The sequence below is a fragment of the Nerophis ophidion genome, linkage group LG23 (assembly GCF_033978795.1).
Source record: "Nerophis ophidion isolate RoL-2023_Sa linkage group LG23, RoL_Noph_v1.0, whole genome shotgun sequence".
Classification (NCBI taxonomy): Eukaryota; Metazoa; Chordata; class Actinopteri; order Syngnathiformes; family Syngnathidae; genus Nerophis; species Nerophis ophidion.
Window position 1 is genome coordinate 16,115,249 of NC_084633.1, and position 12,818 is coordinate 16,128,066.

Below are 12,818 nucleotides of genomic sequence, written 5' to 3' on the forward strand. Positions count from 1 at the left end.
GTCATACTTGATCATTTTGAGATATTGCCGTATTTTTCCTGAAAGGATTCAGTAGAGAACATCGACGATAAAGTTCGCAACTTTTGGTCGCTAATAAAAAAAACCTTGCCTGTACCGGAAGTAGCAGACGATGTGCACGTGACGTCACGGGTTGTGGAGCTCCTCACATCTGAACATTGTTTACAATCATGGCCACCAGCAGCGAGAGCGATTCGGACCGAAAAAGCGACAATTTCCCCATTAATTTGGGCGAGGATGAAAGATTTGTGGGTGAGGAAAGTGACAGTGAAGGACTAGAAAAAAAGACGAGGGCAGTGGGAGCGATTCATATTTTATTAGACACATTTACTAGGATAATTCTGGAAAATCCCTTATCTGCTTATTGTGTTACTAGTGTTTTAGTGAGATTATATAGTCGTACCTGAAAGTCGGAGGGGTCTGGTGACCGCCAATGTCTCAGAGGGAAGCCACGTTTCTCGGCGAGGCAAGGCAGCCGGGCTGAGATTTAATTTTTTTTTCCCCTGCACGGAGTAAAAGCATCCGACGGTCGGTGGCACGAGAGTCCACAGCTGCAGCAGGAACGACGCAAACTCTCTGCTCATGTCTCCAATAAGAGCCGAATGTAAACAAGGAAACACCGGCTGTGTTTGTGTTGCTAAAGGCGGCCGCAATACACCGCTTCCTACCTACGTCTTTCTTCTTTGACGTCTCCATTGTTAATTGAACAAATTGCAAAAGATTCAGCAACACAGACGTCCATAATACTGTGGATTCATGCGATGAAAAGAGACGACTTATAGCTGGGAACGGTGCTCGAACAAAATGTCATGAGCACTCGTCATACGCGTCATCATACCGCGACGTTTTCAAGAGGATACTTTGCGGGAAATTTAAAATAGCAATTTAGTAAATTTAGTATTGGCATGTGTTGCAATGTTAATATTTTATCATTGATATATAAACTATCAGACTTATTCAAACAGGGATAGCAGGTCCATTCTATGTGTCATACTTGATCATTTCGCGATATTGCCATATTTTTGCTGAAAGGCTTTAGTAGAGAACATCGACGATAAAGTTCGCAACTTTTGGTCGCTAATAAAAAAAGCCTTGCCTGTACCGGAATAGTAGACGATGTGCGCGTGACGTCACGGGTTGTGGAGCTCCTCACATCCTCACATTGTTTACAATCATGGCCACCAGCAGCGAGAGCGATTCGGACCAAGAAAGCGACGATTTCCCCATTAATTTGAGCGAGGATGAAAGATTCGTGGATGAGGAAAGTGACAGTGAAGGACTAGAAAAAAAGAAAATAAAAAGACGAGGGCAGTGGGAGCGATTCAGATGTTATTAGACACATTTACTAGGATAATTCTGGAAAATCCCTTCTCTGCTTATTGTGTTACTAGTGTTTTAGTGAGATTATATAGTCGTACCTGAAAGTCGGAGGGGTGTGGTGACCGCCAGTGTCTCAGAGGGAAGCCACGTTTCTCGGCAGGGCTGAGATTTTTTTTTTTTTTTCCCTGCACGGAGTAAAAGCATCCGACGGTCGGTGGCAAGAGAGTCCACAGCTGCAGCAGGAACGAACGACGCAAACTCTCCGCTCATGTCTCCGATAAGAGCCGAATGTAAACAAGGAAACACCGGCTGTGTTTGTGTTGCTAAAGGCGGCCGCAATACACCGCTTCCCACCTACGTCATTCTTCTTTGACGTCTCCATTATTAATTGAACAAATTGCAAAAGATTCAGCAACACAGATGTCCGGAATACTGTGTAATTATGCGATTAAAGCAGATGACTTATAACTGTGATCGGTGCTGGATCAAAATGTCATGCGGACATCATACCGCGACGTTTTCAAGAGGATACTTTGCGGGAAATTTAAAATTGCAATTTAGTAAATTTAGTATTGGCATGTGTTTCAATGTTAAGATGTCATCATTGATATATAAACTATCAAACTGCGTGGTCGGTAGTAGTGGGTTTCAGTAGGCCTTTAAGCAGGGATGAGTTTAATCTGCGATCGAGAAACCAATTTCGATCCAAGTGTGCACTCAGATGGCTGCAGAAAATATTGTCCATGTGAAATCATCTGGAAGGAGCATCTATAGGCTTTGGCTGCAGAGAACACACAGCATGTCATCGTGCTTGTCAGTGCTGAAAATATAGGACTGAATTGGCCTTCAAACATTAAAGCAGGGGTGTCCAAAGTGCGGCCCGCAGGTAATTTTTTAACGGCCCAGTTCAAAAATACGATTGGGAAAAAAAAAATTAAAACATAAAAAGTGTAATGTAACAAGAAAATATTGCAATGTTGACTCTAATAACACAAAGCTGCCATGCAGGCTGTTTCTTTCTTTAAAACATAATAATGAATCAAAATCTATGCCATTATGAATTATTGACCTATTCAAGGCTCAAATCAAATATTCCACTTTGAGAAATTTTGTGTTTCCCATATACAAACAACAATACAACTTATAATTGACGGATAGATCTGAAGGTGATCTCGAGATTATTGTGTTAAAAGTAAACAGTAAAAAATATATATTTAATTTTTTTAAACACTTCAATGAGTAGGACCCTTTTGGATCCCAATAATGTCAAAGTGATTTGTTTATAAGTGTCATTGCCAAAAATAAAAATAAAATCAATGGTGTTATGCCCGTTTGATTGTGGACTATTACTGACACCTTGTGGCGATGGGAAATACTGCGTGTCATTAGTTTGGCACTTCCGGTTTAGTTTAGGCACTTCCGGTTTACGATGTTAGTTCAGTTCACAAACATTGAGAATTAGACGAGTTATGTTAACTCTTACAAGCCCTGGTAAAGATGAGTCTGTAAGTAAACTGTTTAACTTGTTTATGTAACTCAATACTAAGGGGGAAAGTGGCTAAATTTGATAGTAAGATGTGTATTGAAAAACGATTTTTGTGCACTATTTCAATGAATGTTTGAGGATTTAAAATGGCTGCCGGTCGCATATTTCCACCATCGAAATAGTTTCAACACTCAACAGTATTTGTTTGTAGTAATGCTGTATGTTTGTGTAAAGCTAATGTTTACATATTGTGCATTACATTTCAGTTTGTTAATTGAATCATACAGCTTATACATTGTCATTGTGTGTATTTCAGTTTTACAATAATAATAATAAATTAAAGCTGCAAGCAGCGTTGGTCGGGTCCGCCTTTGGCCGCTGCCGCCGTGTCCCGAGTCCCGATCTTAGTCAGACCTACATAGAAGTTTTTGTTTCATCACGTGACGACATTCCTAACAGAATTTACAAGCATTTTTGTCAGTTTTTTTTCCTAGGGGGAGCTAGAGCACAATTTTCATTTTTGGGGTTTGGTTTTTTATTGGATGGCAATTTTCACCAGTCCTGATGTGTGTGTAAAATTAGGTGAGTTTTGAAGCATGTTAAGGGGGTCAAATTACAGATTGGCGTTTCTGGATGTTGTTGATAAATGGCTTTCGCTTGGCATAGTATAGCTTTAACTGGCACTTTGAAGCATTTTAAGGGGGTCAAATATCAGTTCAAAGAGGCAAAAAAGGCATTTTTTGCAAAAATTTTGTTTTGAAGGGGTTTTTGTCAACTTCCTGTTGATTTTAGGTATAGAAGTGTTTCATTGGAAATGTAGGTCTAAGTCAGACCTACATAGAGGTTTTTGTTTCATGTCCCTACGACATTCTTAACGGAAGTTACAAGCAGTCTGTTTTTTGTCTCTTCCTAGGGGGCGCTAGCGCGCAATTTTCATTTTTGGGGTTTGGTTGCTTAAGTTGGTCTGCCGCTCCATACCGATGTCTGTGTCAAATTTGGTGAGTTTTGAAGCATGTTAAGGGGGTCAAATTAGGGTGCGAAACTGCGAGCGCGCCTTGGGCTGCTGCCCCCAGGCCCCACGGTAGCAGACACCTTGCTGCCACTATTTAATGCATTGTGAAAGTAATGCAGTTGTTGTATTGAAGTGAAAATATCAAGCTTCCTGTTGATTTTTGCCAAAGTATGTTAATTATTCAAATGTCGGTCTAAGTCAGACCTACATAGTGGTTTTTGTTTCATGTCTCTCTGACATTCCTACTGGAAGTTACAAGCAGTTTTGTCTGTGTTTTCTTCCTAGGAGCAGTTTGTCCGTGTTGTATTCCTAGGGGGGCGGTAGAGCGCAATTTTGAGTTTTGAGGTTAGGTTTTTTTTTCATCAGATCACAATTTTTGCCAGACCTGATGTGTGTGTCAAGTTTGGTGAGTTTAGAAGCATTTTAAGGGGGTCAAATAACGGCTCAAAGAGGCAAAAATGACATTTTTTAGGAGACTTTGCACAGGGGTTCTTTGAAGGCGCGTAAAATCAAAACCTAAGAACTTATCAAAACTGTGTTCATTACTTTTAATCAGAAGGGTTCAATCTCTCTCCTGTGCGAGTTTGAAGCCAAAACAACAAACGTACTCAGAGGAGATAATGTTTGAAGAAAGGTGACCGGTTTTTACAAAACTTTTGTTTTGAAGGGGGGATTGCAAACTTCCTGTTGATTTTTGTCGGGGGTTGTCAATCTATGAAATATAGGTCTAAGCGAGACCTACATAGAGGTTTTTGTTTCATGTCTCTCCGAGATTCTTACCGGAAGTTACAAGCAATTTTGTATGTGTTTTCTTCCTAGGAGCAGTTTTTTCAGTGTTTAATTCAAAAATAGCGCTAGAGCGCAATTCTGAGTTTTGGGGTTTGGTTTTTTCATTAGATCGCAATATTCGCCAGTCCTTATGTGTGCGCCAAGTTTGGTGACTTTTGAAGCATTTTAAAGGGGTCAAATTACAGCGCGAAGAGGCAAAAATTGCATTTTTTTTGCGAAAATTTTATTTTGAAGGGGTTTTTGCCAACTTCCTGTAGATTTTTGCTGAAAGAAATGAGTGTATGAAAATTGGGTCTAAGTCAGATACCTACATAGGAGTTTTTGTTTCATGTCGCTATGACATTCCTAACACAAGTTACATGCAGTTTTGTCTGTAATTTTTTCCTAGGGGGCGCTAGAGCGCAATTTTCATTTTGGGGGATTGGTTGGTTAATATGTTGGGAAGGTTTGCTATACCGACGTGTGTGTCAAATTTGGTGAGTTTTGAAGCATGTTAAGGGGGTCAAATTACAGCGCGTAGATGCGGAATAATAATAAAACACAGCAGTTTCAATAGGGTCCTTGGCCCAAGGCAAAGGACTCCTGTGGAGTCCTTTGCCATGGGCCAAGGACCCTAATAAAGAGCCTAAATGGATTCATCTGCTTTGGAACTTTATTAGAACGTCCTGGATTTGTTGTAAGTTGTCTGCCAAGCTCAATAACCTCAACACATACAGTGAGGGCAGAACAGGTGTTATGAGTAATTGACCTTTTTAAAGCTCCAATTCTTATATAATCTCAAATATTCCACTTGAAAATATTATTGGGTGAAAATATTGCATATTTTGTGTTTTTTCCATAAAAAACTGGATTTTCTTTGACAAAAAGAGCATGCAACTTCAATCTTTAAAAATGTTATATTGACAGAATGACCTAATGTTGATCTAGAGCAGTGGTTCTCAATTGGGGGTACGCGTACCCCTGGGGGTTCTTGAAGGTATGCCAAGGGGTACGTGAGATTTTTTTTAAATATTCTAAGAATAACAACAATTCAAGAATACTTTATACATTTATTTATTGAATAATACTTCAACAAAATATGAATAAGGTCATAAACTGTGAAATCAAATTGCAACAATGCAATATTCAGTGTTGACAGCTAGATTTTTGGGTGGAAATGTTCCATGAAAATTTATGTTTAATGTTTTGAATGAAGTTCATGAATCCAGATGGATCTCTGATGCAATCCCGAAAGAGGGCACTTTAAGTTGATGATTACTTCTATGTGTAGAAATCTTTGTTTATAATTGAATCTCATTTTTATTTTTCAACAAGTTTTTAGTTATTTTTATATCTTTTTTTTCCAAATAGTTGAGGAAAGACCACTACAAATGAGCAATATTGTGCACTGTTATACAATTTAATAAATGAGAAACTGATGACATACACGTATTTTACTTCTTTATGTCTTTGTTTTCAACCAAAAATGCTTTTCTCTGATTAGGGGGTACTTGAATTAAAAAAAAAAATGTTCACAGGGGGTACATCACTGAAAAAAGGTTGAGAACCTTTTAAAACTTGAAAAATAATAATACTGAATAATGACACATTTTTAATATTTTTTGACCAAAATCCTATGGGGACTGAGGGGAGGCCTAAATGTATATTTTTTTATACATATATTGTGTTGTTTTTTAAAATAAAATAAAATATCAAAATGGCCCCCGCTTGCTTTGATTTTTCAGAGTGCGGCCCTCAGTGGAAAGAGTTTGCCTTAAAGGTAGCCTTTTTTTTCTGCCAGGTGTAACCTTTGAATGTCATTTCAATCCAATAAAAGTACTAAAAATCAACCTTTTCATCCTTCTCGAAGTGAGGATAAAAATGCTGATTGGTGTTCGGCATGTCATCCTTCTGCTTTAATTTTTGTTTTAAAATTCTACAAGTGCGTGACTTTTTAACCTTTTTTCTTTTGATGATTCCAACAGCAAACAGGACGTCCGTCATCCCGTCTTTCACGGCGAATATGTCGGCCCTGTCCAAGGCGGAGAGGCACCTTCTTGGTGAGTGCTTGTTTTGTATCGCCAGCTTGTTGGATGTTTGAGTGCTAAAAAAAAAAAAAAAAGTAAAACCGCGTCAGTGGAATACAGCCGTCAGCCAAATAATGATAAACCAGGATGACTTTGCCCCAAAATAATAGTCGTCTCTCATTTATCGCTGTTAATTGGTTCCAAACGTGACCGCGACAAATGAATTAACGCAAAATAGAGATTACCGTATTTCCTTGAATTTCCGTCGGGGCGCTAATTAATTTAAAACCTCTTCTCACTCCTGCGCTTACCAAAGGCACGCGGTAAAAATTTGAGTGTGATGTAAGGATACTATCACGAAAAGCACATTTAAGGGGGAACATTATCACCAGACCTATGTAAGCGTCAATATTTACCTTGATGTTGCAGAAAAAAGACCATATATTTTCTAAACCGATTTCCAAACTCTAAATGGGTGAATTTTGGCGAATTAAACGACTTTCTATTATTTGCACTCGTGACGTCCCATATGTAGTCAATCCGCCATTTTGTCAAACACATTACAAACACCAAGTCAAATCAGCTCTGTTATTTTCCATTTTTTCGACTGTTTTCCGTACCGTGGAGACATCATGCCGCGTCGGTGTGTTGTCGGAGGGTGTAACACCACGATCAGGGACGGATTCAAGTTGTCTTACGTGGAATGTGCATCGATTAGCACAATCGATGCTAACATGCTATTTAGACTAGCTGTATGTACATTTGTAGCTATATTTGCATCCAGCCTTTCCCTCCACCCACATTTAATGCCAAACAAACACTTACCAATCGAAGGATTTAAGTTGCTCCAGTGTCACAAAATGCGAATGTCCCGATCGTTTGGTCTGCACATTTTACCGGCGATGCTAAGCCAGACATGGCACAGAGATGTATGGATATCCTGCAGATGCGTTTCCAACGATAAAGTCAACGAAATCACAAAGGTGAGTTTTGTTGATGTTATTGACTTATGTGCTAATCAGACATTTTTGGTCGCGGCATGACGGCCAGCTAATCGATGCTAACATGCTATTTAGGCTAGCTGTATGTACGTTTGTCGCTATATTTGCATCCAGCCTTTCCCTCCACCCACATTTAATGCCAAACAAACACTTACCAATCGACTGATTTAAGTTGCTCCAGTGTCACAAAATGCGAATGTCCCGATCGTTTGGTCTGCACATTTTACCGGCGATGCTAAGGCAGACATGGCACAGAGATGTATGGATATCCTGCAGATGCGTTTCCAACGATAAAGTCAACGAAATCACAAAGGTGAGTTTTGTTGTTATTGACTTATGTGCTAATCAGACATATTTGGTCGCGGCATGACTGCCAGCTAATCGATGCTAACATGCTATTTAGGCTAGCTGTATGTACATTTGTAGCTATATTTGCATCCAGCCTTTCCCTCCACCCACATTTAATGCCAAACAAACACTTACAAAGCGACAGATTTAAGTTGCTTCTGCACATTTTACCGGCGATGCTAAGGCAGACATGGCACAGAGATGTATGGATATCCTGCGACACTCAATCGTTGGTTAGAAGGCGATCGCCGAATACCGTCAATAGCTATTCGCTCAATAGCTTCAGTTTCTTCTTCAATTTTGTTTTCGCTATCTGCCTCCATACTCCATCCATCCGTTTCAATACATGCGTAATCTGTTGAATCGCTTAAGCCGCTGAAATCCGAGTCTGAATCCGAGCTAATGTCGCTATATCTTGCTGTGCTATCCGCCATGTTTGTTTGTATTGGCATCACTGGATGACGCCACAGGAAAATGGACGGTGGCTTCACAGATAGCAAAAATCGGGCACTTTAAAGCCTTTTTTCGGGATATTCCATGATTGGTAAAATTTTGAAAAAAACTTTGAAAAATAAAATAAGCCACTGGGAACTGATTTTTATTGGTTTTAACCCTTCAAAAATGTGATAATGTTCCCTTTTAATAAAAAAAAGTTATTATGGTCTTACCTTTACTTATAACTGAAGTCCGTGCCAGCCCCTTATGATCAAAAGCATTGATAACTTGTTTATAGACGTCTTCCTTATCTTTTTTCAGTTTTAAAAGTCCCTCTGTCTCGATGGAGATCTTCCTTTATTACCTCCTGCTTCGATTGAAAGTCCTGTTTAGAAAACTGCTATCAGACCGACAAGTTGAGTTTATACCAAAATGGATACATGTATGATACAGCAGAGCATTGGGAGAATGTCATGTGGTCAGATGAAACCAAAATAGAACTTTTTGGTACAAACCCAACTCGTCGTCTTTGGAGGAAGAACAATACTGAGTTGCATCCCAAGAACACCACACCTACTGTGAAGCATGGGGGTGGAAACATCATGCTTTGGGGCTGTTTTTCTGCTTAGGGGACAGGACCGTTGATCCGTGTTAAGGAAAGAATGAATGGGGCCATGTATCGTGAGATTTTGAGCCAAAACCTCCTTCCATCAGTGAGAGCTTTGAACGCTTGACCAAATACTTATTTTCCACAATAATTTACAAATAAATTCTTTAAAATTCCTACAATGTGAATTCCTGGATTATTTTTCCACATTCTGTCTCTCACAGTTGAAGTGTACCTATGATAAAAATTACAGACCTCTGTCATCATTTTAAGTGGGAGAACTTGCACAATCGGTGGCTGACTAAATACTTTTTTCCCCCATTGTAGATGTACCAGATAACACAATCGGTATTACATCGACCCCAACGACCGTGTTATGTTGAACTTTGACTGTACTGTAAAGCTAAGATTTTCATAATGTTGACCTACAATTTAAAATACCACTGATAGGCACACATACACTAGGTAGGGTGAAATTACTCTGCATTTAACCCATCCCCTTTTTCCACCCCCTGGGAGGTGAGGGGAGTAGTGAGCAGCAGCAGTGGCCGCGCTCAGGAATCATTTTGGTGATTTTAAGCCCCAATTCCAACCCTTGATGCTAAGTACCAAGCAGGGAGGCAATGGGTCCCGTTTTGTATAGTCTTTGGTATGACTCGGCCGGGGTTTAAACTCACGACCTACCAATCAAACCGGTTGAGACTGAAGCAACAGTGCTTCTGCAGCTAAGTGCTGCACTCCAGACACTCATTAATCAACATTTACAATCAAGTGTTTTATTCCCCATCCCTGTACCACATACACAAAATGATTGACTTTACAGCCAATCAGCCAGTACCTTTCCATGCACTAAATTAAAACACTCACCATTGGAAATACTTTTGGCTTCTGAAACATTGGGTGAAAGCACCTCGATTATAAAGCAGTTGTCTCTGGCATGTAGTAAGTTATCAGTGCACCAATCTCCTTGGAGGACTGGGATGCCTGCAGTCTTTGCTACATTATTCACAGGCAAAGAAGAACAAGTCGATGGGTGGGGAGCTGTTTGCGCCAACAAGCATACAAATTAAGAGATATAGAAGCTGAAATAAGTCAATATTTTTAAAGCTTATGATGAAATGAAAACATATCTGTTTACTAAGGGTCAGGATGTTCTCAAAGAAGATGCTTTAAATGCGTGACATGGCGCCAGCCCATCCCAGCAGTTGTATAGAATCTATAAACATATATTATACAACTTTTTAGTATACAGCAGTGGGTCTGAAACTTTTTTCACCAAGTACTTCCTAGGAAACCACTTGGCTCTTTTTGCGTTTCCACCAGATCTTCCTCTTCTCATTGGAAATTTAAGCTACTGGTCACCCCCTAGGTTCTTTTGATGACATATAAGCTGGTTTTAAACGAATCCCAGACAGAATAGCTATTTTGACCTTTTATTCCAAAGCTTTGAGAGACCAATCTATTTCACAACACCTTTTAAATCGCATTGCCCAAGTTGATCTGCTAATACTACGGAAGTCTTGCCTTTTACACTACGCCACTCGCCCCCCTATCCTCACCCTCCTAAGCCTGGGACATTTGAGATAAGAAGGGTGTTATGGTTAATAGTCACATTCCAGGCCCAAGGTGTACACATGCCCACCACTTCAGCTGCTTTCAAACACGACTACAGAAAGAAAGAAATAACTCTTGAATATGGATATATGTTGATATCCAACTCCGTCACTCTTCAAGTACCACCATAATGACAAACACTAAAATACAGCAGCGTAGTAGGGTTAAATATTAATTAAAAACAAGGCAGAGGTTTTATTTAATGTTTTAATATTTTTATTCACTGTTACATTACACACAGTTTGAACAGTAACACTGTGTTCGAAGATAGGAAAATACAACACCGTACTTTAGTCAAGTAATTATATGCCTTACCACTAGATGGAGCCCGCATACCATCAGTGGGGGGGGGGTCGGCAAGCCAAAATTTTGAAAGAGCCATATTGGACCAAAAATACAAAACAAAAACTTGTCTGGAGCCGGAAAAAATTAAAAGCCTTGTATAAGTGTTATAATATAAGTGTCTATATTAGCCTACTATCAAAGGCTGACGCAAATCTTCGTCGACAGGAATATTGTATTTTAATTTTTATTGTACACATTTTTGCAACATTGGAAAACATTAGTAAAATGGAGGCTTCTCACAGGATGCCATAACTCCTGGAAATTATTGGCTCAGACTGGCCAAAGATGTGTGTGTTTCCAAGTTTAAGGAAACGGCAGGCTGCCTTCTGATAGATTTATTACAATGTTTGCAGGCTGGGTAACGTTTGCTGTGGTCTGGAACAATGTGACACACAAACAACTATAGTACATACAGATATTGTGTATGTACACAGAGGACATGAGTAAAGGAAATTAAATGGGCTCCCATGAATTAATTTACGTGGACCCCGACTTAAACAAGTTGAAAAACTTTTTCGGGTGTTACCATTTAGTGGTCAATTGTACAGAGTATGTATTGTATTGTACAATCTACTAATAAAAGTTTCAATCAATCAAAATATATTGTACCTACAAACGAGGCATAATGATGCAATATGTACATACAGCTAGCCTAAATAGCATGCTAGCATCGATTAGCTTGCAGTCATGGATTGATCAAATATGCCTGATAAGCACTCGAATTAATAAAATCAATAAAGCTCACATTTGTGCATTCACGTACAGCATAAAACATGTAATGGACAAATTGAGACAAAGGAGTGGCATAAAACACGCCTTTCTGTGGCAGCGTCGGAGAAAGTTGTACATGTAAAGAAACTACGATGAGTTCAAGGATCGTTGAAATTAGTAGGACAAAACGGGGCTGTCCAAATACTCTCATCAATGAAGCATGTATAGCAAACAGTGGGATTTATAACCATTAGGAAGGTTTGTGTCATGTTTGTTCAACTACAGAAAATATATTGAAACATGAAATATGTATTTTTCTTCATCTTTTTCCATTTTCACACATCTCTAAAAAAGGTCCATGGAGCTGCATGTGGCTCTAGAGCCGCCGGTTGCTGACCCCCGCATTAGTGGTACATGTACCCCAGTTTGATAATCACTTGTATACACAATATAAATAATACAGAGTAGAAATTATATCAATCAATCAGTTTACTTATGTAGCCCTAAATCACTAGTGTCTCAAAGGGCTGCACAAACCACAACACAAACCACTACGACATCCTTGGTAGGCCCACATAAGGGCAAGGAAATATGTCTATATTGTGTTAATCAGTAGACAAGTGGGCCTTAAAGTGGAACATTATCACAATTTCTGAAGGGTTAAAACCAATAAAAATCAGTTCCCAGTGGCTTATTTTATTTTTCTAGTTTTTTTCCAAAATTTTACCCATCACACAATATCCCGAAAAACGGCTTCAAAGTGCCTGATTTACAGCATCGCTATAGCCACCCGTCCATTTGCCTGTGACGTCACTGCGTGACGCCACCAGAAACAAACATGGCGGATAGTACAGAAAGGTATAGCATAGTAGCTCGGATTCAGACTCGGATTTCAGCGGCGCAAGCGATTCAACAGATTACGCATGTATTTAAACTGATGGTTGGAGTGTGGAGGCAGGTACCGACAACAAAATTAAAGTAGAAACCGAAGCTGTTGAGTCATATCACGACAGACAGCGGCACTGGAGGAAGCGCGGACGAATTCGGCGATCACCTTCTAACCAACGATTTGTATGTGTTTGTTTGGCATTAAATGTGGGTGGAGGGAAAGGCTGGATGCAAATAT

General features: G+C 39.5%; 1 protein-coding gene across 1 annotated transcript in view; it reads left to right on the top strand.

Annotated features, from left to right (window-relative positions):
- The window catches only part of LOC133541531 (transmembrane protein 235-like), a 41,831-nt gene that overhangs the window by 2,996 nt on the left and 26,017 nt on the right, over positions 1–12,818 (top strand). Inside the window, exon 2 of the mRNA XM_061884983.1 lies at positions 6,590–6,664. Coding sequence (XP_061740967.1) covers positions 6,590–6,664 — 75 coding nt within the window. The remainder of the gene's footprint in view (positions 1–6,589; positions 6,665–12,818) is intronic.